General features: G+C 43.8%; 2 protein-coding genes across 2 annotated transcripts in view; both read right to left on the bottom strand.

Moving 5' to 3' along the window:
• Nucleotides 1-1427, bottom strand: part of barhl1a (BarH-like homeobox 1a) — a 16128-nt gene extending 14701 nt beyond the window's left edge. Inside the window, exon 1 of the mRNA XM_042337608.1 lies at nucleotides 771-1427. Coding sequence (XP_042193542.1) covers nucleotides 771-1236 — 466 coding nt within the window. The 5' untranslated portion in view covers nucleotides 1237-1427. The remainder of the gene's footprint in view (nucleotides 1-770) is intronic.
• A 7842-nt stretch (nucleotides 1428-9269) lies between these two features.
• Nucleotides 9270-25930, bottom strand: cfap77 (cilia and flagella associated protein 77). Its single transcript, XM_042337434.1, has 5 exons — nucleotides 25666-25930; nucleotides 25153-25372; nucleotides 17743-17848; nucleotides 17265-17366; nucleotides 9270-9477 (listed from the first exon to the last, which is right to left on the bottom strand). The coding sequence occupies exons 1-5, from the start codon at nucleotides 25928-25930 to the stop codon at nucleotides 9355-9357; spliced, it is 816 nt and encodes a 271-aa protein (XP_042193368.1). The 3' UTR covers nucleotides 9270-9354.

Here is a 25930-nt window from a genome sequence, read left to right as displayed (position 1 = left end):
CACACAGACACACACAGACAGACACACACACACAGACAGACACACACACAGACAGACACACACACAGACAGACACACACACAGACAGACACACACACACACAGACACACACACACACACAGACAGACACACAGACACACAGACAGACACACATACGGACACACACACACACACATATACAGACACAGATACACAGACACACACACACAGACACAGACACATACAAATACGCACACATTGCCGTCCCGTCCTGTCCGTCCCTTTAAACGCAACTCAAAGCACCCAACGGAACCCCAACTTTTCATTTTGAATTAATTCATTGAAAGAAAATCTTAATGGTCAGAAGACGAAATTTCATACCGATAAATGCCCCCCCACACAGAAAAAGAATCCGCCCGAAGGCTTTTGTATCAGATCAAAATAATTAATTTCATTTCCTCTCTCTCTCTCTCTCTCTCTCTCTCTGTTTCTTGAAAAGCTAAACAAAAACTCACCTTCTGGCCGCTGGTAGAACAAAAAAATGCAGTACATAATACACCATTGCAGTTTCCTTTGCTTATTCCAATCATTTGGAAGCAATGAGTTAACGTTATAATAATAATAATAATAATAACAATAATCCTGATGTAGCGCCTTATCACATCGTTGAGACGTCTCAAAGCGCTTCGTCTGATACAACGTCAAGTGAATTAACTGCAATACGTTGTCGTTCAACGGATACTGAGTTGATCTCATTCCGCGCTCCCTCTCCCTCTCGCAGTGCGACCTTACCTTTGTACTCCGAGTCCGAATTGCTCTCCCGCTTGTCTCCCAACTTGTCTCTGAATTCCTCCTGTGTGTGTTTGTGCGGGGGGAGCTCGGGGGGGGCTTGGCCGCCGCTCGAGTAAGGGGCACAAGCGGCCAGAGGTTTGCATTCGCCCAGGATGTCTCTGATCAGGAAGGAAGAGGTCACAGTCCTGGGTGGCAGAGCCGCCGACACCCGCTCCGGGTGCGCCTGAGAGTCCAGACCATCAGCGGGTCCCGCGGGAGCCTCGGCCGCTTCCCCGCACTCTTCCCCGGGCGAGCACGGCTCACTCTGCTCGCTGCCTCCGTCCGACACCGGGCTCAAGCCGGGTTTCAGCTCTGGGGGGGATCTCAGGCTCAAGTCCCCCATCAACGAGTCTTCTTTGGGCGCCGCCGGCGGGCTGGCGGGTCGGTGAGATAGAATCGAATCAATCCCGAAGTTGGACCCTTCCATTGATAGACATATAATCTTGGTTTGGGATTTGGTCAAGCGTTCATCTGTGGCTCTCCTTGTGCGAGAGACTCGCCAAGTCTCCCTCTCCCTCTCTCTCGCTCTCTCTCTCTCTTCCCCCAATTCCTGACAACTTCACAGGTAGAGAAAGCAAAATAAATAAATCCTGGTGGATAAGAGTGAGAGTGATGGGTGGAGAGAGAGAGAGAGAGAGAGGGAGGGAGACAGAGGGGGGAGAGAGAGAGAGAGAGAGAGAGAGAAAGAGGAGGAGGTGGGAGGAGGGGGAAGGGGAGAAAGAGAGAGCTAAAACGCGCAAGAAAAGTTGTTGCGAATTCTCTCCTAATTGCGACGTGGAAGTTGGACAGCGACGTTGGAACACAACGAGTGGACGGACCTTCAGCACCTCGGACAGCGGCGGTCACTCCGACCCGAGCCTTTGGCAAAGACTCCCAACTTCCTATCAGCAACCGTCACTTCTCTTAATTCTTTTTTTTTTTTGGGGTGGGGTGGTGGGGGTTGGGGGGTTGGGGGGGAAACTCAACTGAACTTGTGTCACTTTGTAAGGTTTCTCTCTCTCTCTTTCTCTCTCTCTCTCTCTCCTCTCTTTTTTTTAATGTGTTGCCCACACGTGTGAGAGCAGTGGTTGTCCTGATTGGAGAGCTCCTCTTGACTGGCACGACATCGTCACCAGGCGCTCAGCTCAACCACTGGGGCTCACTCCCCCTCACAGGAACCTGGGAAGAGGAGGCCATTCAGCCCCTCGAGCCCGTTCCGCCGTTCTGTAAGATCAGGGCTGATCTGTACCTCGACTCCAATTACCCGCCTTGGCCCCATGTCCCTCGATACCCTTATTCCTGACAAACATCCGTCCGCCTCAGTCTTGAAAATTTGACTCGAGATGCAATATCCACAGCCTTTTGGGGGAAGTGAGTTCCACCCTCACTCCCTCCCTTATTCACTCACTCACTCCCTCACTCCCCTCCCTCACTCCCTCACTCCCTCCTCCCTCCTTGGCTCACTCCCTCACTCCCTCCCTGGCTCACTCCCTCACTCCCTCCCTGGCTCACTCCCTCACTCCCTCCCTGGCTCACTCCCTCCCTGGCTCACTCCCTCACTCCCTCCCTGCCTCACTCCCTCCCTGCCTCACTCCCTCCCTGGCTCACTCCCTCACTCCCTCCCTGGCTCGCTCCCTCACTCCCTCCCTGGCTCACTCCCTCCCTGGCTCACTCCCTCACTCCCTCCATGGCTCGCTCCCTCACTCCCTCCCTGGCTCGCTCCCTCACTCCCTCCCTGGCTCACTCCCTCACTCCCTCCCTGGCTCACTCCCTCCCTGGCTCACTCCTTCCCTCGCTCCCTGGCTCACTCCCTCACTCCCTCCCTGGCTCACTCCCTCACTCCCTCCCTGGCTCACTCCCTCCCTGGCTCACTCCCTCCCTCCCTCCCTGGCTCACTCCCTCACTCCCTCCCTGGCTCGCTCCCTCCCTGGCTCACTCCCTCACTCCCTCCCTGGCTCACTCCCTCACTCCCTCCCTGGCTCACTCCCTCGCTACGCAATCCAGTCTCCAGCTAATAACGAGAGCAGGCCTGGCGATGGAATGAATGAACGAATGAATGAATGAATGAATGAATTATTCCCACTGAGCCTACTGCTGCTGCCTCTTCTTTGTCGGCAATTTTCACAGTTAGTTTTTTTTTATTTACATGAAATTACCAACAACCATAACAACAGCAGCAGCAACGAGTTGGACTGGGGAGAGGCGCTCTCTGATACACATGTATTTTAAGATATTACTCATATAGAGAAAGTGCGGTCTGTAAACACAAGTCACTATTTTAAAGGCGTTAAATGCCAATTTTTTTTGTATTTTGCAGCGGTTGGAATAATATTTCGAAACATCTAGAAAAGAAATAATATTATAAACAGTAAGGATATTTATTATCCGGAAAATATAAACAATCCGGAGATAAATATAAATAATTTATAAATAATAATTCAGTTTACAGATGGCAAATATTATTAATATTCAACGATGTAAAAAAAAAAGGTCGATTTAGGTATTTTATTTAAAAAAAACTGTTTTGTCTGCCTCCTCCCTCCCTCGCTCTCTCGTTGTCCCTCTCTTTTATTTCGTTATATTTTTCGAGGGCTGATTTATTTATTTGTATTTATTCCCCAAGTTTAAGGGGTCTAATGTGTTTAAATTCTCGCAAGACAAAATTTTAATTTAACGCCCGTTACTCTATAAAATTGTAATGAGCTGGTTTACATTTCGATTCAATAACTCAACAACCCGTTTACAGATGCAAATAATAAAAAAAAACGAGCAGAAAAAACCTGGAAAATGAGATTTGCTTTGAACTAAATTGCAATGATGGCGATTAAAAAAATATAGAGATATATACAGATATATTTAGCAGCTGAATTGCCATCAAACTGGTACCAATTTGCACCAGTTTCTCTGTGGCTCTGCGATTTAAGAGCTATACATTTCAACAGGAAGAAAGCTTTAAAAATTAAAATTCTTCTTGTGTTGTATTAAATCTTAGATGTCGACCTATTTTGTTTTAAAAAGGGGCTCTTGACAAAACAAGGCATTTTTTTCACGCATTTCACAACACATTAACAACAAATACAACATCTTGCCAGACAACGATTTCATACCGTTCAAATATTTATGATGATAAATACCGTGTGAGACGGGCAAAGTGTTTCCAGTTAGTGCCAGTGAAATAGGAAAGAGCCACGGATTTTTTTTTTGATGAGTGTTTGGGAGACTGGGGTTGTCAAGGCATCATCTCTCACCGAGAAACCTACTCTGGGGGCTGTGTATACGAGTGTGTGTGTGTGTGTGGGGGGGGGGGGGGGTGTGTGTGGGGGGGAGTGTGTGTGTGTGTGTGTGTGTGTTGGCTCTGTGTCTGTTTCAGTGTTGGATGTGTACGTGTGTGTGCTGGGTGAGTTATGTGTGTGGGTTAGGTGTGTGTGTGTGTGTGTGTTGGGTTTGTTGTGTGTGTATGTGTTGTGCTGAGTGTGTTGTGTGTGGCTTAGGTGTGTGTGTGTTGGGTTTGTTGTGTGTGTGTGTTGTGCTGAGTGTGTTGTGTGTGGGCGAGGTGTGTGTTGTGTGTGGGTTAGGTGTGTGTTGTGTGTGGGTTAGGTGTGTGTGTTGTGTGTGTGTTGGGTATGTGTGTTGTGTGTGGGTTAGGTGTGTGTGTTGTGTGTGTGTGTTGGGTATGTGTGTTGTGTGTGGGTTAGGTGTGTGTGCGTGTGTGTGTGTTGGGTATGTGTGTTGTGTGTGAGTTAGGTGTGTGTGTTGTGTGTGTGTGTGTTGGGTATGTGTGTTGTGTGTGGGTTAGGTGTGTGTGTGTGTGTGTGTTGGGTATGTGTGTTGTGTGTGGGTTAGGTGTGTGTGTGTGTGTTGGGTATGTGTGTTGTGTGTGAGTTAGGTGTGTGTGTTGTGTGTGTGTGTGTTGGGTATGTGTGTTGTGTGTGGGTTAGGTGTGTGTGTGTGTGTGTTGGGTATGTGTGTTGTGTGTGGGTTAGGTGTGTGTGTGTGTGTGTGTGTTGGGTATGTGTGTTGTGTGTGGGTTAGGTGTGTGTGTTGTGTGTGTGTGTGTTGGGTATGTGTGTTGTGTGTGGGTTAGGTGTGTGTGTGTGTGTTGGGTGTGTGGTTTGGGAAGACACAGGATTTAAAGGTTCTGATCCCATTGGAATCAGGGAAACCGAGAAACCAAACGGGTCACAAACGGGAGACAACGTCTGACTCACCAGATCTGTCTGTTTTGTTTACTTATTTGTGTTTTACTGAGTAAATGAGAGAGTGTGTGTGTGTGCATATGAGAGTGTGTATTAGAGAGTGTGTGTATGTGAGAGAGTGTGTGTGTGTGTGTGTGTGCATATGCGAGTGCGTATTAGAGAGTGTGTGTATGTGAGTGAGTGTGTGTGTGATCCTGAAATTCTTGGGTTTTATTGGATCATTTTTGCACGGGATAATCTGACTTGTTTTAAATAAAGAAAAAACTTTTTTTAAAACTTATTCAAGATCCATTGGATTCGCTCAACAGCAGCTTCTGGCCCTTCGGGTTGTGTGACCCTTTTCCGTACACTTCCACACTCCTGCCTGCGTTATCTGTGCCTCACCAGGACAGTGTTATTAAGTTGTCTCTAATCCAAGGACTGGTTAATTACTGAGCCTCTCAGCTATCGTCATTGATTGACACAGGTAGCGAGAGAGATGATCACAGGACACGAGTCACCATCTATTTCAACGAGGCTGGAGCCAGAGAGGAGATAATTAAAGGTACATTGACACTCACTTCTACCCCTGCCCTTCAGACCTTGGTTCCAAATGTTTATTTCCCTGTGAAAAGCAAGGATTATTATTTAATTTATTACACAGTATATTCTGTGAAGCCCTTTGAGAAGCCTCGAAGAAGTGATAAGGCGGTTTATCAAATACAAGGATTATTATTATTATTATTGGAAGCGTTCACTGCTCAGCTCTGATTTCAGCAAGAGAGATGTAAAAGTCTTTTTCTCCAAATCACTGGGTGGTGTCCAGACACCTTTCAGAAATGTTAAAAAATAACAACCGGTTTCGAAGCCGCTAAAGGGAAGAAAAAACAGCTTTTAAAATGTTTTAAAGCGAGGGGAAGGCAGGGGCAAAATGCCCAACTAACCAGATCTGTCTATTTTGTTTACTTATTTGTGTTTTGCTGTGTGATACAGAGAGAGTGTATATGTAAGAGAATGTGAATTAAAGTCAGGTAAAGTCAGAGAGGATTTATAAGAGAAAGTGTGGCTATTCATGAGATAGCGTGTAATAATAATAATACTTGCATTTGATATAGAGCTTTATCATGTCTTTGAGACATCTAAAAGTGCTTCACGGAATATACTGTAAAGTGAATTGACTGTATATTTTGTGGACGAAAAACAAAATATGTGAGAGAGTTTGAATGTGAGAGATTACCTGTGAATGAGTGAATAACTGGGTGTGGGAGAGGAAGAATGAGAGAGGGTATACTGTGTAAAAGAAAGTGTCTGCACATGAGAATGTATTAGTGTGTGTGTATATGCAATATGTTTTTGTGTTTGTGAGAGCATTTGTGTGTGTAAGAGAGAATGTTTGTGACAGTGTGTGTGCTAACCCATAGAGACAATCCCCAATCCCAAGCTTGGCTGCTCTTTCCCAGTTTGCATGACACATTTTGATAGTTTGCGATGTGAAATTCAATAATAATAATAATAATAATAATAATCCTTGCATTTGGTGCAGCCCCTTATCACGTCAAGCACCTCAAGCTTCACAGGATATATTCTAAAGTGGAGTAACTGTGTATTTTGGAACAGCAATGTCCCACAAACCGCCATGAAGTGAGTGACCAATTTTATTTGGGGGATTGTTGGCCAGGACACTGCGAGAGAGAAACTCCCTTCTCTTTTTGAAAAGCGCCCCAGCATCTTTAACGCCCACATCAACGGGCAGACGGGTTTAACGTCTCATCCAAAGGACATCACCTCTGACAATACAACCCCCTCCACCACCACCAGCACTGCACTGAAATGTCAGCTTAGACTAAGTGATTCCAAATTCTGAAGTGGGGGCTTGAACCCACAACCTTCTGACTTGAAGGTGAAAGCCCTACCACTGAGCCAGGCGGACACAATGTGACAGAGAAAAGAGACTGAGACAAGGTTGAATTGTGAAGAGAATTGTCTTACTAGAATTAAAACGTTGATTTCATGTTATATAACAGAGTATTTTAAACTCTGTTAATTCATATCATCACGATCTCAGTACTGCCTCGCGGAGAGCAGTATTACATACTCTTACCTGAAAATAAATTGAGTTGTAACGTTCACCACTGTTCACTTTATTTTTTCCTAGCCCCATTATTTAATTTTATATTTCCCTTCTTCCAGTGTTGGTCTAATTGCAGTCACCTCCAGTTAGCTCTTTCAGTCCCTCATTACCCTGATCAAACTCCCCCTCTTTCCCCTCTTAATGACATCACAAATCTGAATTTTTATCCATCCAGATAAAGAACAACCCCCAGCGCGTGTGCTTGTGCGTGTGTGTGACCAAAACAGATTAGAATAGTTCGGTGCTGGACTGTGGAATAATTTTCAGCTACAAAATATTTGGGTTTCGCCCACAAAATACATGGTCAGTTCACTTCACAGAATATTCTGTAAAGCGCTTTGAGACACCTCAACGATGTGATAAGGCGCTCGATCAAATGCAAGGATTATTATAATAATTCTCCACTCAAAGCTGGAAAGAGAGAGTTGGTGCTCAGATTACAAGGCCAGAAGTGGAGATTGATGACAAACGGGTTCTGTAGGGCCGTTGATGATCGCGCTACACCCTGGGGAGTTCATTAGGAATGAGCACCTCAGGACTGGTGATGACCATAATGTCCAGGCTAATGCGCCAGCTCAGCTGTAGGTTCAGGATGGTTATTAAGAATGATTCAGCTGAAAAAGCAAGACCTCAGATAGCTCCTGGCTACGGGTCTTAACAGTTCCCGCTTCTTAATCACCCAACTGAAATGTAACGGCTGGATATACAGTATATAGTTTGGGACACGACATGTCAAGTGACTGCCAGGATAGTGGAAAGCAAACTGGATGGACCTTGGTTTTCTTTCGCCTGGCAAATTCTTATGTTCTTATTATCAAGCCTTGTTACTTCCAGTAACGAGATGGACTGATCAAGGAGATGCTGGGTATTGGGTAAGGAGGGGGCAGCTGGGTATGATGTACCTGGGCCTCTTACCCAGCTCACTGTGATGACCGCAAGAATGACCATGAAGGGGGCTGTGGATAAGGAAATTAAGGAACAGGAAATGAAGTCAACAATCAACAGGAAATGAAGTTCGGAAAAGTTTTGAAAAGCTTGCGGACTTGTTGAAGTTAAAAGCACAAAGTAATTTGAAACATAGCAGGAAATTTAACTCATTTAGGTTCACTGCACTCCATTTGTTCTGAACAAAGGTAACATAAGAACATAAGAAATGCTAGACGAAAAAAGCCCAAGGTCCATCTAGTTCGCCTTCCTGCCGGTCGCATGCACATATGTCCCAAACTCCCTCTGTACTATATCCCATAAAAGAAAACTATCTAATCTGTGCTTGAAAGAATCAACACTTCCTGCTTCAGCCATCTCGCTAGGGAGCCTGTTCCACAGGTTCACTATTCGCTCACTGAAATAGTGTTTGCGTAGATTTGTTCTGAATTTACCCCTTTCAATCTCAGGCTGTGTCCTCTGGTTTTACTATGCTGGACAAGTTGAAACAGCCGGTCATGATCTATATTGTTTTGCCCCTTTAGAATCTTAAAGACAGCAATCATGCCGCCTCTCAATCTTCTCTTTTCCAGCGTGATCATGCCCAATTTATTTAGTCGCTCCTCATAGTCCAGTCCTTCCATTCCCTCAATCATTTTGGTTGCCCTCCTCTGTATTTTCTCGATTTCTCCAATATCCTTTTTATACTGAGGCGATCAGAACTATATACAGTAAATATGGTCTCACTAATGATTTATACAGTGGTAGGAAAACCCCACTATTTCAGCTGCTATTGATCTTTCGATACATCCAAACATCTTGTTTGCTTTATTCACTGCCACAGAACGTTGTTGGGAGCGCTTCAATTTATTGTCAATCAGGACTCCAGGTTCTTTGCATTTTCCATACATATTATTTTCCTTCCGTTCAAATAATAGTTGTTCCAGGATTTTTTTGTCCTAATGTGAAGCACTTTACATTTCTCTACATTGAATTTCATCTGCCACCGATCTGCCCAATTCCCAACTATGTTCAAATCCTCCTGTCACTTATCTTGTTCAGCTTTGCGATCTACCAGGCAGTAAAACTATCCATTCCGGGTCACCTGCTCACTGGTGGAGGCGATAATGAACGGAATGAAGTGTAAAGTGCACCAACCAGTTATTTGTCCTTTTTTTTGGGTGGGGGTGGGGGGGGAAACCACAAATAAAATGAGGGAAAGATAACTTTAATACTAAATTATTTATGCACCAATTATTTGTCCGGCAAACGTTACAAAATGAATTCACTTTAACTGGTTCAAACTTCTGTTTTCTGGACATTTTTAAGAGTTAATTTAATCATACTCGTAGATGCCGTTTCCATAGATACCCTTCCTCGCTGCAGACTCTAGCCAGTGAGCTTTGAAAGCCGCGTGTCGTGCCTCGGGTGTCCTGAACGTGTCCAGGTGAGACTGAATCTGCAAAAACAAAAGCGAGAGTTAATCGGCTTCTTTGATCAAGTTCTGAGTTTGCGTCTGTGACCTTGTATTTGACATCGCGGCTTTCTCACAATCATCAACACAACTGTTAAACACGACTGTTTGTGGGACATTGCTGTAGTAATCGGCTACCCTGTTTCGCCCACAAAATACACAGTCAATCCACTTTACAATATACTCTGTGAAGCACTTTGAGATGTCTCGATGACGTGATACAGCTCTACATCAAATGCAAGGTTTATTATTATTAATACACTTGATTTGCACACAGCCGGGAGATTGACTGACCAATAGATCTGGGTCTATCTTGGGCAGTGCCTTGGGATGTCCTCCTGATGTGAAAGGCGACATACTAATGTAATTTGTGGTTGTTGTTGTTGGGTGTATCTTGCGAACCACATTCACCTTGTGTGAATTTAAGGGGCTGAGTTTAATGTTTCAATTGAATTTCAAATTAAATGGGAGACGCAGCTTTATTTAGAGTTTAAGTCGATGTCATACGCTTTGTGACATCCCTAACTATTACCTGTTATCGGCGGTGGCATTCAGCTATGTTTGACTTAGTTATTTTAAGAAGCGACTGCTTTGATGGGGTTTCTTTGATCTCTCCGCTTTCCCTGATGCTCTTTAACACTTACAAACCGTGTTTGTCAGGTTCCCCGTTTTGTTAACCCGTCTCTCCGTGCGAAGAAATGGGAAAAAAAATCTGGTAATGCTAATTCCGTGAAACGGAACAAGTTTCGGCAAAGAAAAAAACGGCTATGAGAGAAAAATCAAAAGAAACCACATCAAAGGGCTTGATAGCACTGATATGATTTGTCTCTATGATGTCTTTGGAGGGACCACACTGGGAGCAATACAGAACCAAAACTATTGAGTAGAATCTAGAAGTGGAGAGCCAATGTGGAACCAGCACTAGACTGCAGTGGGCCAGAAAAAGGTGCACTCACTGAGTGAGACTGGGATACACATCAGTTCAGTTAAGTGGCATGCTGGTGTTTATACTTCATGTGATCCTCCATTCCCACTATTCCCCTTTCCCATGCCCTCTGTTCCTTTCTCCCTCAAGCATGCATCAAGTTCCTTCTTAAATGATTTCAGCTTCAACCACAGCTTCCGCTAGTGAGTGAGTTCCACATTCCCACCACCCTCTTCATAAAGAAATTCCTCCTAACTTCACTTTTTAGATCTGCTACTGGCTACCATAGCTCCAACCTGCCTTTCATGATACCTGCACCCATTCAGCTCTAAGAACATCCTGATAAACCTGTGCGCACCTGTCTCCAATGCCTCAATATCCTTCCTCAAGTATGGTGACCAGAAACGCACTGTGCTATAAATGTGGCCCTAACCAAGGTTTTATATAAATCTAACATCACTTCACTATTTTTATATGCTGTTCCTATAAATATAAAACTAATGACTCTATATGCATTCTTTATGGCCTTGTCCATATGATAGGATATATAATGAAGCCCCAAGGAATGCTGGTTGCCCCCTGTCTCTGGCCTCCTGTCCTGAATCTCGTGGTCTTGGATGTCAGAAGAAGGGTTAAGCACTCAAGCTACCAACATGGCCACGTGCCTCTTTAAGACAATAATCCTCGCATTTGATTTAGCTCCAATATCGCATTGTCCAGCATCTCTGAGCGTTTGACAGAGATTTGATTGTAAAGTGTAGTGATAATAATAATAATAATCCTTGCATTTGATATAGCGCCTTATCATGTCTTCGAGACATCTCAAAGCTCTTCACAGAATACACTGTAAAGTGAATTGACTGTGTATTTTATGGGTGAAACCCTAACTGTATTTGTAGGCAAACGTGCGTTTGTTACATCGCTAGTACCAAGGACAGATCATACTAGTTGTGTCAGCTGGCACAGTTCCTCATTGGCAAACACATACAAAGGGCATGGCCACTGGCCTTTGGACACTCCTTTGACCAATAATCACACTGTTAATCCTTTCATTACAATCTTGCACAGCCAGTGGTCGAGGCTTGTATTAGGGATATGGTCCTTGTACTATTTATTCCCCTTCATTTTCCACTGTATATTGGAAGATAGATTTAGAACACATCCAGTGCGGATTAAAACTAAAGTTTTTTATCTCTTTACTAGATTATAATGTACGTTGTGATGGCTCCTTTTACCCCCTTTACCCAAAGAAATTTGCAATTCGCCCACAAAATATACAGTCACTCCACTTTAGAGTACATTCAAGATGTCTGAAAGATGTGATAAGGCGCTATATCAAATGCAAGGATTATTATTAGTAGTAGTAGTATTAAGAAATGGAAACAGCTTCGGATGAACCCTCTCCACACTCTCTCCCTGACAGAGAAAAGGCTGCAACAGTTACTGTTGTTTCTGATATAAGAACACGCTGCAAAGATATGCACAGGAAGGCTAGATGCAAATGACTTAGAAACACATCACTCTGCTACTTGACAGAATATAATGAGAATCACTAAATCTTTTATAAGGTCAACACTCCTCTTCCCAAGCAGCTGTCAAACAAAAGAAATTCAGCAAACCCAAAACTTCCATCGCCTCATTAAACTCAGCAGCCGTGGACGACATGTTCCGCCATCAATACAAGTTGTTTTGTGTCAGTAATTTGCAGTAAAAGTCTGATCGAGAGCCTGTGGAGACTAGGGAATCGTTAGCGCTCCAGGAGCGGCTCTGCTCCTAATTGGAAGCACTGGGCGTTCTCAACAGAGGATTTTCCTGCCTCCCTGACAGCTACCGGTGCTGGAATGATTGTCCACTTGTCAGTGTAAAAGACCATTAAAAACAAACAATTTTTCTTTAATTGGAGGCTTGTGCTCAGAGCTCAGGTGAGAAGCCTCATCACTTTCTTTGGGCCTATTGATGATTATGGCTTATTTCAGGATCTGTCTGACACAATTGAAAGCTTTTTTTTCAATCCTTGCACTGGATAGGAAAGTGTTTTCAATACGACTACAAAAAGCTGTGGCAGGTGAATTTTTTTTGCAGTCTGCAATGCCTTGATTAACCATCTGTATGTTCATGCCATGACTAGGACTGTTGGGCTCCGAAACTGATAGACGTTACTGAGGTGAACAAACCATGGCTGACTCCCAACTGAGATCCTGGGTAATGCCAGGAGCTAACTGAATCATTATTGAATTGACCCAAGTCAAAGCCATGATTCCTGGAACTGCAATCTCTTCAACAGAGTGGGGAGGGGTGTACTTTCCTGCACCTCTTTCCCTCCAGCAGTAACACAATTCATGACTGAGTTGGTCAGATTCATAGTTTGAATCACTGTGGTGATAGGACAAAAAGAACAAAATGGCTTAGGGTAAAACATTAAATGGGATTTGTCCAAAGCAACCACACAGTTAGTGGGTCTCTGCTTATCTCTAGCTGAGGCTCAGTGTGTCCAACCAGAATATTGAACTGCCCGACTACAGCAATGCTACAGATTGAGCAAACAGAGCTACAGTTGGAGCGATGTATAGATAGAGAGAAGCACAAAATTGGACATGGGTGCAATTGTACAGAATTGCATTTGAACATAAGAATATAAGAATGGCTTAGACGAAAGAAGACCAAGGTGCATCCAGTTCGCCTTCCACCATCCAGGCAGTCACATGACATGTCATGTCCCAAACTGTACACTGTATCCCGATATATTATTTCCTAAAATAAATCTAGCTAATTTGCTTTTGAAAGAATCAACATGTTGGAGCCTGTTCTATACATTTACTAATCGCTCAATGAAATAGTGTTTCCGCAGATTTGTTTTGAATTTACCGCCATTCGATCGCAGGCCGTGTCCTCTGGTTCTAATATGCTCTTATCTGGTGGACATTGTGTCAAATACACACATGGTGAATTCAAACGGTGAATTTTTGAGACAAGTGTTTTTGTTTCTAAATGTTTTAGACTGTAAAACATTTAGAGACCCTTCCCCAGCCACTAGCACAAATTGGGTACTTGCAGCCCCAATTGTACAAAGGTGCAGTTATACTCCCTTCCCTTAGGAGGAAATTGGCCATGTGATGCAGTGGTTGGTGTCAAAAACTGCAGTAACAAAGCTAACTGGAAGCAAAGAGCAGTAAAATGGGACTTTAATGTTTATAAATTGACCACGGTGACTGGCTAACAAGTGGAGAGACCTCAGAACAATATAAGGTGGATCCTTTTGTGGGCAAATGCAATGAAGCACAGTGAGAATGCAAGTGGGTCAGTGCAGAATGATGTTAGTGAGGACAGATTGCCGGAGCTGGATGGAAGAACCCTCTGGAATTTCTGGGTTGCAGGCCAAAAAATGCTCATCAGTCACAGAGGCAGTGATGCAATGCAAATCTGTTGTTATACTGAACAATAACTACTATCTGGGAAGAAATATCTCTTAAAATATTTTTTAGAAATTGTAAAACATGCTGAATTGGTGCACTAAGCACAGAGGTGATTGGCCTGAGTACCCGAGAATCTGGTTTAGAATATCTCGCTCGCCCATTAGAAATTCCTATTGACTTTCCACCTTTCAAGGGCGTTGGTTGGAGGATGGATCCTGATGACTTTACAGTGATCAGAAGGGCAGAAATTAACATTTCGACACAAGTTCCTCCAAAGGGAAGGGAGTTTAATTGCATCTTTGTACAATTGGGGTTATAAGTGCCCAATTCATGCTCGCAGCTGGGGAAGGGTCTCCCTGGGCCTGCACTGGAACCGAGACTCTCACTCAGTTTCATGTTACGCTGGAAAGTTACATTATTGAAACAAATATTAAAATGGACATATTTATACAGACGCCAAACCAGGAGAAGCAGCAATAAGGAATCAGAACATATAAGCAAAGCCATTTTGAATGAGAGAAACTGCAACTACAAATTACATTTGTACAGCACCTTTCACATCGGGAGGACATCCCAAGGCACTGGACAGTCAAGGATTTGTACCCGAGCTGGGGTTTGGGATCAGGAGGGGTGGAGGGCAGAGGAAGGAGGGTCGCGGAAGGCGCAGTTGAAGAGAAACGTCTTGAGATGGGCCTTGGAGGAGGTAAAGGAGGGGGCGAGGAGAAGGGACTGTGGGATGGAGTGCTAGAGGGTGAGGGATGGTGATAAGCTGGTGTTCCTCTCCCAATCACCACTGACTTTTGCCTTTAAGAATTTATCTTCCTCCATTCAGTTCTATTGCATCGCTCTCTGGACCTGCTGGCTGCATGGTTGTCGGCGTGCTGGCTGCATGGTTGTCGGCGTGCTGGCTACATGCTCACTGTGCTGCCACATTGGCCTGTTTGCAGATGGATCAGAGGCCTTTGGGTTCCTACCTATCACTATGTTCGCTAAGAATTGGAGGTTGACCAGGCCAGACTAGGCGGAGTGGGGAATGACTCCTAATCAGTCTTTGGCTGCTGCCAACAACAACAACTTGCATTTATAAAGCTCCCCGTATGCAGGGTAGCATTCCAGAACGCTTCAAATAGTTCACCAAAATAGTGCTGCTAAAGGTTTTCCAAACAACCCCTTTAACCAATCCTTGTTCTGTATTAATCTAAATTCTATAAAATATCATTTCCAGCAGAAAGAACATATGTGAGCCTTTTTTTGTATAATGCATGATATTCTCAGCTAAATTCTCCACACGTGGCCAGTTTGATGTGCCTGGTAAGAGCTGGTGTGCTCTGTTGTAGGTGGGAAGGAGGATGGATTTGTGAGACTGCAGTGTGTGTGCGGGGAAAGGAATGAGGCTAATTCGAGCTGAGCATGCTTCCAGCAGAGCAGGGTGTGAGCAGTGAGGATGGAGACAGATCTGTTATGGCAATGGTGAGCACTTGGTTTACACTTGAATGGCAGAGGATTTAAGGCATGTTCGGATAGTATGTCAAGAGTTGATTGGATAGAGGTTTTATCCAAGAGAAAGGTGGGCTGTTTGCAGACAGTGTGAGGTTGGTTAACTTGCCAATATTGTAACATTTACTCTGTTACACCTTGTTACAAGGAGCTGATGATTCCCACAGTCAGAAATGTCCTTATTACATTACTTTCTCTGCACTCACAGCCTTCATCATAGGGAGCCAATGGTCGCAGGTTTCTACCACACTGGCCTCTATACCTGCCTCTCTGATAGTAACAAGAACAGCCTGTGTGACTCGATTAGGAAGTAATTGTGCTTTAATCCAATTGGTGCTTCCTTACAGATCTAACATTAAATAATAATAATCCTTACATTTCCAACATGCCTTGCACTCCAGTGTCAGTCTAGCGTCTAGACTATGAGTTCAAAGCCCCGACATGAAGCTTGAACCCACAACTTTCTGACACAGAGAGTGCTACCAACACGTCCAGCCAGGTTGCACAGAAATTGCAAAGATTAGTGTGGTAGAGCACACTGTCCCTGCTCTGTATCCCCATTCCACGTCCTCAATGCATGTCTTGCCCTGTATCCTTCTTCCTGTTTCCTATCCCTTGTCTCTACTTCCTCCCCACTCTCGGTTTCTGATATAACCTTAGTGTCACTAAGCTTACTGTACTGTGAGTATAACTCTGTGCTGAACGGTATCTTGATCATGTTGGCAAACTAGCAATTCTCCATATCTGTGTACCCTTCTATGGATGGGGCCCATAGGAAGGCAGCAACAACAATCCAGGACTCTTTAATCTCTCCCTCAAAACCAAGCGTAATCTCACCTTCACTGGCCCCATCTCTCATGTTTATCACTACATTTTCAGGGCAGACATATTCACCGTCATTAAGAGAATGCAGGTGGTTGAGGTGGCAGTGGTTGTGGAGTTGTGCAGAAGGCGGAGGCAGCGATGGAGAGGGTGAGAGAGGGAGTGTGCGAGCTGCCCCTTCAGATCTCTGGTGATTCACACAATCTGCTGCACACTAAAGGGTCGTGTTCTTTCCTTGACATTACCTGGTGGAGCAGCCTTGAGCTGACAGGCAAGTTGTACAATGATTACTGACATATGCTAATGGGACACATACATACAGAATGTCCTAGGAATTGAGAAATGTAACATGCTGAGATATTTTGAGCGAGGTTTGGACAATGCTTTTTATTTTTCCTTCAAAGCATCTTCCAATGACAGCGACTTTGAATGGTTTTTCTTTTAGTTTTCCCTGTCACTTTCCTCTCAAAACCTTTAAGTCTGAGTCAGGGATGTTTTTCCAGCATCACTTACACCACCTGGTCCCAACACAGAATTTGCTGCGTGTTAAACATGGGAGGTTAGAAATTGTTACGAAAGGGCCACGCTTATAAATACCTTGTCATTTATGCCTTACCCTTAGATTTCGCCCATAAAACTCAGTCAATTCACTTTACAGTATATTCTGTGAATTGCTTTGAGACGTCTCAAAGACGTTTCGAAGGCGCTATACAATACAATACAAAATTACATTTGAAAAGCGCCTTTTACGTCAGAAGCATGTCCCAAGGCATTGAACAGTCAGGTATTAGGACCCGAGTGGGGATGTGGGGGTTGCTGGGGGCTGGGATCAGGGAGGGTGGAGGACGGCGAGGGTGGGGTTAGGAGGGTGACTGAAGGCACGATCTAAGTGGAGGGTCCTGAGGTGTGCCTTGCATCCTATATCACTTGCAAGGATTATTATTATTATTATTATTATACCCTATCCCATGTCTCTTTATGTACATTGCACTGTGTTACTGCACCACACCCTGTGCCATTATGCTAGGCTGTTACACTGTGCCCTTTGCTGTGATTCAGGCAACATTGTTGTTAAGCAAAATGCTTTAAAAGGTAAAAGCAAAGAGTAGCCTCACTTTGCGTAGGTGCGGTGGGGGACGGATTGGCGGTTCTTCCACCTTCGTCACATGTTTGCGTAATATCGAGCTCCGGGTTTCGTAAATCTTTCCTATTTTAACCTGGAAGCACAGAACAGAGACAACTGTTTACATCAAGTATATATTGCACTGTCCTGCATCAATTTGTATTGGAAATATTCTGCATTCCTAACCCTCTGTTCACACCGGTGTATTGGTGTCACAGTGTTGTGAAAATGACCGATCTTCCGGACGTCGAAATACAACAATAACTTGCATTTATATAGCACCGCCTCATGCAGGGTACTGTCCCAGAGCGCTTGTTACTTAGCTACTTCTAAATACAATTATCATCATTCTGCCACGTTTCAGTTATTGGACAGTGCGATGTGGGGGTGGGGGAGGAGGAAAACATGGGGGTAACGGGACTTTGTGAACACCCTGTACTGAACTAAATGGGTTTCAATTGCAAACTAACCTCCCGCAACTTTTTCTTCTTCTTAGCCTTGTCGGCCAACCTCTGTTCCTCCAGCCACTTCTGCTGGTACTTGTGTTCCAGGAGGTCAAACATGGGGGTCGAAGGCCTGGGGAACAATCAATTCAGGTGCAGATAAGCAGCTAGCAGATGCCTTGTCCATTTATCCCGCCTTGAAATGTCTTGATAAACAAAATATAAAAAAAACAAAAACAGACTGTTTTTGGAGTTGTGGGACGCAATTGGCTGTCGCATTTTATCCGTCGCTGCACTTTACAGTGTAGCCTGTGAAGCGCTTTGAGACGTCTCAATGACATGATAAGGCACTACATCAAATGCAAGGGTTATTATTATTATTTGAGAAATCTCAACGATGTGATGAGGTGTTATATCAAATGCAAGGAATATTATTATTATTTGAGACGTCTCAATTATGTGATACGGCGCTATATCAAATGCAAGGATTGTTATTATTATTATTACCCCTACCATAAGAACATTACTGTCAGAATAACCTCCCAGAATGTCAATGATAATCTCATCAGCTCTTCCAACTCTCAGCAATTTGTTGTGCCGTCGTTTTTCTCTCTCTCGCGCTCTCTCTCTCTCTAATGGAAATAAAAGAATACAGCACTGTACCTCGCTGTATTGTGTCCTATTTAAACCCTTGCCTCCTTCACACCAAGTGCATGAATCGTAATTAATAATCTGCTTTTAAAGTAACTATTTTAAGAAACTATTTGGGGAAACAGGGGAATCCACGGTGATGGTCTGGGTCTGAGAGGTAATGGCTAGAGGAGTGAAAGCTCCTGGGGGGTTTGTTGGTGCAATCCAGGGTTAGATTTCAGAGTGGGAATCGCTAGCTGCAACCTGCAATTCATTATAATACAAAATGCTTGTGCTTAAACGTATGTTCGGGGGGATGAGGAGGCATCTGCTTCAGTCAGGTACCGGTCCCAGAGGACACTCACCATCTCTCTCTCTCTCTCTGGCTGCTGTATCCTGCCTGCAGTTTACAGATTGATGTGTGTTATTGTGTGTATTTGTGTGTGTGAACGAGTGTGTGTGTATGTAAGTGAATGATCGAATGAGTGTGTGTGTGAGTTGATATCTGTGTATGTAAGTGAATGATTGATTGAATGAGTATGTGTGTGTATATCAGGTGATGATTGAATGTGTGTGTGTATGTAGATATGTAAGTCAATGCTTTTTGTCTGTATGCATTTGTGAATGTGTCTGTGAGTGTGATTTTGTGTGAAAATTGGAAACCATTGGAAAGTTTAAATTTAGAGTTAAAAGTCTGCAAACGAGCGAGAGAGAGAGTGAGGGGAAACAACCTATTTTATGTTTATTCAGAGGAGATAACCCAACTAATTTATGGATTAAAAATATTGCACGGTTCAGTACATGCCTCTAATTCTGCTGTCTTATTTGCTACTAAAGATTTGCCGAAAGTCTCTTGCAGATGAGAAATATGCGCATATTTTGTGAAAAAAAATGTAAGGCTCAAGGAATTAATGGTTTTTTTACTTGAGGGGCTAATGGTGGCTGCAGCATGAGTTCCCACAGTCTAATTGCCGGCAACCATTGCGTGCATTTGTGAGTGTGTCTGTGAGTGTGATTTTGTGTGAAAATAGTAAATCGTTAGAAAGTTTACATTCAGAGTTAAAAGTCTGAGGGATGTGTGTATGTATTTGTGAGTGTGTCAGTGTGTGTCAGTGTGTTAGTGTGTATTTGTGTGTGAGTGTGTCAGTTTGTATTTGTGTGTCTGTGTGTTAGTCTGTATTTGTGTGTGTTTACGTGTTAGTATGTGTGAGTGTGTATTTGTGTGTGTGTGTGTCAGTGTGTATTTGTGAGTGTGTGTTAGTCTGTATTTGTGTGTACAACAACAACTTGCATTTATATGGCGCCCTTCACACAGGATAGTGTTTTGGGTTGTAGTGGCTGAAGACACGGCCAATGATGATGGAGCGGACGGGACGAAGGACAAACTGGAGGCCAGTCGAGCAGAGGTAGCGGGTGGTGGAGTGGAGGGGTAAGCAGGACAGGTAGGTAGGGAGGTGTGAAGGCATGAAGGGATTTGAAAACAAGAGAGAGGATCTTGAAATCAATCCATTTGGTGATTGGAAGCCAGTGAAGCCGGGCAAGGACTGGTGTGATGGGGGTATGGAGTTGTGCGGGTGAGTATCCGAGTGGCGGAGTTTTGGATTAATTGAATTTTGTGTACGGGGAGCTGGGGAGACCAGCGAGGAGGACGTTGCAATAGTCCAGATAGGAAGTGACGTGGGTATCGGCTGGGTTGGTTATGAGGTACAGATGGAGGCGAGCAATGTAACAAAGAGGTGTTTTTGTATGTGAGTGTGTGAGTATGTTAATGTGTATTGTTTGCGTGAGTGTTAGTGTTTATGTGAATGTGTTATTGTGTATTTGTGTGAGTGTGTATTTGTGTTTGTTAGTGTGTGTGTATTTGTGCGAGTGTGTTTGTGTGAGTGTGGTAGTGTGTATTTGTGTGAATGTGTTAGTGTGTTTGTGTATTTGTGTGAGCGTGTTTGTGTGAGTATGTTAGTGTGTTTGTGTATGAGTGTGTTAAGTGTGTTTGTGTGAGTGTGTATTTGTCTGCGTGTGTTTGTTTGTGTATGTGTTAGTGTGTTTGTGTGTGAGTGTGTATTTGTGTGCGTGTGTTTGTTTGTGTATGTGTTAGTGTGTTTGTGTGTGAGTGTGTTAAGTGTGTTTGTGTGAGTGTGTATTTGTGCGAGTGTTTGCGTGAGTGTGTTCGTGTGTATTTGTGTGAGTGTGTTCGTGTGTATTTGTGTGAGTGTGTTTGTCTGAGCGTGTGTGTATTTGTGTGACTGTGAGGTGAGAAGCCTCACTGTCCACACTCCAGTCTCCTCGCCCCTCAGCTGAGAGAAGCAGGCAATGGTAACAGGGTCCCTTAGCGGCTGGGCCCACAATACAACTTCCCACCTGCACACTGCACGCTTCCAGTCAAGTAATTGTTCCCTTCTGGCCACTCCGTCTGTACGCTAACAAGGACAGTATAGCAGGCTGCTAATTGAGGTACTTAGCAATACATACATGGACAGGACACTGTGACTAATTGGAGGAGGGCCACTGGGCCTTTTAATTGTTTGTGGGGTTTTTTTTTATAAAAGGAAAATCTTCAAGCAGAGGTTAAAATATTAATTGGGAGATTTTCAATGATGAGGTGAAGCTGAACTGTATTTCCAATAGAAACGGCGCAAGATGTGTTTCTCCCCACGGGCAGTGGAGCGATTAGCAACACCAAAGCTCATTTGTATTTCCCGCCGTAAAAATCCTATTGGCTGCAGGCTAGCCTTTAATGCGTGACAAGGTTCCTTAATAACGTGAGAAGTGGTCCCTATGGTCTGTCCAGGCGACCATCTCTGATCAGAGGCTGAATTACAGGATCAACAGAGGCAACTCAGCATGTCCAGCCTGGTCTACCGGTTTACTATACATCATGACAGATCTTTTAATCCTATTTCTCCGCCTTTTCGCCACGCTCCTTAATACTCTTCCCAAGTATCCATCTCAGTCCCTTTTAAACATTCAACCTCCAGGGACAGTGCATCCCACCTGCACATGGTGGCGTCCTGTAGCTTAGTGATTAAAGATTTCGCCTCTCAAGCGAGAGGACCCGGGTTTGATTTCTGAGCAGGGCGAAACCTTAGGCATGTTGCCTTACTCCAGGATTAATATTATTATTATTTGTGGTTGTGGGTAGTATTTGGCTGTTGCTGGGGTTTGCAGTTTGCCAGTGAGGTTGCGTGGATATCGGGTGAAGGCTAATGATGATCAGTGCTCATACCTATATGCCATATGGGTTTTCAAGTGGATTGAAGCATGATATCTATTTAAATGTTTGTTCAAGTGGCTTGCACGATAATTCTAAGTATGCACTTGGAGCTGCTCTGTACTATATTACTGATAGGTTTAGCAGTGGCTGTTTTAAGCCTTCAGTGTCACATAAGCCACTTATATGTAGAGATTAGACAAGAGAGGGTTAAAAAGAGCCCTGGTAGGGGTGTTCAGAATCATGCGAGGTTTCAATGGTTGGTTACTTGGTAAACAGAATGTATAAAAATATAAGAACATAAAAAAAAAGTTAAACTGCTGTGCACAATTGGTTGCCGCATTTCGCCCACAAAATATACAGTCAATTCAATTTGCACGTATATTCCATTAAGCAGCGCTTTGAGACATCTCGTAGACATGATGAGTCGCTATATCAAATGCAAGGATTAATACTATTCTTTTTTTTGAACAGTAGTTAGTTATTAGAATATGGAATGCCCTACCCAAACACTGGTTGAAGCAGAATTCATTAAACCTTTTAAAAGGGAATTAGAAAAAAAATGTGAAAAGTTAATAAATCATATAAAAAAGATGTGGCGGGTGGGGGTGGGGGGGCAAGCAGGGGCAATGGACTAAACAGATATGTCTTTCAGATAGTCAGCCTAAGCACATTGGGTTGATTGGCCTTCTTCGTCTGTAATAATAATAATCCTTGGATTTGATATAGCGCTTCATCAAGTCTTTGAGACGTCTCAAAGCTCTTCACAGAATATACTATAAAATAATTGACTGTATATTTTGTGGGTGAAACTGCAGTGTAAAATTCGATGGTTCTGATGTCTTGTTCTCCCACCCTTGAGTTGGGGCTGTGTATACAGAACATATAGACAGACTGCAGGGTGGAGGAGCCAGGCAGGCATAGCTCCGCTACCTGATCTTTAGCTACAGCGCTGCTCGCTCTGGCTCAGTCTCTGGCCCTTGTAGCATTGCAACGCCCGGGTGTTGCTGGGAGCTGTTTGGAGGATCCCAAGGGGGCTGCATCCTTATTAACGCTGACCTTGGTTAGAGGGAGAGGCAGCTGATGGATAGAGTGTGCGGCCAACAAGCCCCGTGGGAGCCCCTATCTTATCTATTATTGTACTCTCCCCACCTCCCTGACCCTCCCCAGATCTGAACACCACAGGCATCAGGGAGAGAATAAATCTGCCTCTGATCCTGAACAGGCAAAAAGAGGACAGAATAAAAATGTCCTTTTTTGTTCCGAGCGCGTGTGTGTATGTGTGCGTGTGACGTCAAAGACAAAATGTGTCAAATGCTAGATTATTATATTTAAAATATAAATAAATAATGGTGAGACGTTGCTGTACGGTTTGTTTAAATTCAGAGTACTGTGTGAGTAACCTGCTTATATAGTCAATCCACTTTACAGTATATTATGTAAAATGCTGTGAGACGTCAGAAAGACGTGATGAGGCGCTATATCAAATGCAGGGATTATTATTATTATTTGGGGGTTGAAAGGACGACGTCTTTTTATGAGAGCTGTGAGCAAGGGAGCAAGAGTCTATAAGCGAGCGTTCAGCACAGCACAGCCCGGCTGTAACAAGCGTGTGATTTGGATGATGTCAGGCAGACAGACAGATACTGAGTAGCCATCAACAAACTGTCAGCATAACAATGTGGAGAGAACCCGAGCAGCCCGCCAGCACCGGTGCCACCGGTTAGGCTCTGTGCGCTTAGAATACACCGGTATCAAAGCCCAGAAATACACTGATGGCAGATATAAACCTCATGCAGTCTGTCAAGTGATGCTCACCCACGATAATTACACGCCTCGTGCCTTTCTTTACACAGATATGTTTTGGACCATTTTGAAAAAACAGGACTTGAATTATTCATAGTGCACACATACATAGTACACATTCCAAAAACTCAGTCCTGCTACATATATCTTGCCTCCATTAAATGAAGGCTCTGTACAATTTTGCACCCAAGGTGCTGTTTGTGAGGGTGCTCATTGGATAGAGAGCTGGTACTTGTATCAAGGATACTGGATGGATGGCTTCTGACTCTTATAAATAAATACAGGTTTTTCCTGCCCTCTCAAAGTTTGGCTGCTTTGCTCGACTAAGCACCCAATGTACCTTAGCGTGTAGCAGTGCTTGATACCGAGACACAACAGAGGCGAGTGATATGTTGTGTTTTATCCAGTAATGATTGACCGCTGAGTGACTTTAGGTCGAATAACAAGCCAATCCAAGATATGTGTCTCAATATTCCAGGTAGGTTACTGATGTGCAATGGCAACATGCTATACGGTATTCCACTGTACAATATTTACCGGTAATTTACGTACACCAAAGGCATTCATTCCTATTGAGCATGTGCGTGATGATTGAACTCGGATGCCCCTTTTTGAAGCAAATGTTTGGATGTTTGCTACTCCTGTGTTTATTCATGTGTTTACTGAGACATTTCCGGTACAAAGCAGAATATGTGGGAAAACGATTTGGTCAGGGCCACAAAAATGTTGGCATTTCCTGATTTACCTTTGAAGATGAGCGCAAATGAAATGTGTTCCGTCTGTATCCTTTGCTAACTAGGGAGAGGCATCAATACTACCTCTGAAATACTGTACGTTCTATTTGCAATAGATCATTCTTTAAGTGTGTTTGGTGGGGGGTGTTACTATTGGCACTGCTCACACTGAATTCCATGGCCAGGACTCAGAGGAATGTAGCTGAGCTGGGACAGAGTCTCAATGTTATGTGTGCCGGTGATAACCTTTGTAGCTGAGCATGATCGAGTTTGATGTCAAAACTAATTATCTTCTGGCTTGTATCACGTATGTTGAGGTTCCTGCACCAATCACCTAAACGTGCACCTTCTCTGACCTCTTCCATCTCCACAGGGGTTCAGAGTCAGGAAAGGACCCCTAAATCCATACTTGCTTGGTACCATTAGAGATTGCATAATGCACTCACTTGTTGTTCGAGGCAATGGGACTGAGCGACAGCAGATTGTCACAAGGTGTACCTGAGCATGTGTGTAGCTAGTCCATTATCCCTGGCTATACATTAAAATTGAATCTTTAAACTAAAAGTCTTAGTTGGTGAATAGCCAACAACGTCTCCTGGTAACTTCAAATAGGATTATATATTTAATAGCTGTGAGTTTGAGAAGAAACAACCTTTTTACTTTGGGACCAGCCAGTTGGGCCTCTACAGCCCCCCCCCCCCCTCCCGCCCCCGCCCAATCTGTACATCCCTAGAACATTGTGCCAAGTTTAGACAACTCACTTATTGAGAAAATATAGTTTCTTTGGAGAGTTGTTGGAGAATGGATCCTAATCATTGCATTTCTGTATTCAATTCAGGCTATTATTGGCAAGAAACTGAGCATTATGTTTTGGATTTTGACTGGGTTAATGGAAGACCCTTGATTACTCAAATTCACTGTAGAATCTAGCCCTGAGCCCAACAATGAAGGTTCAATCGCGAGTCTGTGTTGAGTTTGCCAATTTTAGCCAGAGCAGAACTGGGACACACACGAGAGGAAACAATTTGAAAAGTGGATAAATTTCTTCCAAATTCCTACCGTGGTGGCTTTCCGAAGGCTATGTCGGGAAGAGTGAGTTCATTCTTCACTTTCTGATCCAGGCTTACTCCGATGTCGTGCGTTACCCTGAATTGGTAATGCTCATCTGCAGTGACCAACCCAGCTTTGATCGCTGCTTTATTCATTGCCTGAAAATCCCTCTTGACTTTCAGCTGACCGTCTGCAACTTTGCGTTCCACTGTTCGCCAGTGGCCAATGGCTGAGGAAAATGGTGATCGAGAAAAATCAAACTCATTATTTCAAATGTTATTTGCGTTGATCATATTTTTTTACTGAGGCAGGTAAATGGTGGGCAAAGCCCTACAGTATAGTATATAATCCCTAATGCATATAATTCCTAATTCCTGACTGTTCAGCGCCTCCCGACATGAAATTTATGTAATTCTGCTGATTTATAAGGTAAATAATAACAACTCACTTTATCATAGTAAAGTTAAAAATAAAGAAAATAATAATATAGTGTAAAGTTTAAACATAAAAGTGCTGATTTACCTTCAGGCACGCCACCATCGCTGCGGTCGTAATAGAAACCATACACAAAACTTGGCTCAGGCAGAAGGAGGCCTCTGGTCCTTGGCTTGCCAAGCTCTGACTTTAAAAAAACACACACACATACACACACACACAGAATAAGATGACTTAGTTTGTGTAGTGTTCCTGCCCAGGCGAGGGATTGTGAGCTAACGTAGACTAAATTCCCCCTCTGGTGGTCTGAAGGAGGTTTGAAACCAGCCCCGACAACGGGTTGAAAGTCCAT

The sequence above is a fragment of the Callorhinchus milii genome, unplaced genomic scaffold (assembly GCF_018977255.1).
Source record: "Callorhinchus milii isolate IMCB2004 unplaced genomic scaffold, IMCB_Cmil_1.0 Scaffold8, whole genome shotgun sequence".
In the NCBI taxonomy this organism is placed as follows: Eukaryota; Metazoa; Chordata; class Chondrichthyes; order Chimaeriformes; family Callorhinchidae; genus Callorhinchus; species Callorhinchus milii.
This window is presented reverse-complemented; position numbering and strand designations above follow the sequence as displayed.

Excerpts from the sequence above, each read along its gene's own strand:
- cfap77 (XM_042337434.1), bottom strand. The coding sequence starts at position 25,930 with ATGGACTTTCAACCCGTTGTCGGGGCTGGTTTCAAACCTCCTTCAGAC. Across the intron at positions 25,373-25,665 it reads CGATGGTGGCGTGCCTGAAG|CCATTGGCCACTGGCGAACA; the intron begins GTAAATCAGCAC and ends CATTTTCCTCAG. Across the intron at positions 9,478-17,264 it reads CCCCACCGCACCTACGCAAA|ATTCAGTCTCACCTGGACAC; the intron begins GTGAGGCTACTC and ends TTGTTTTTGCAG.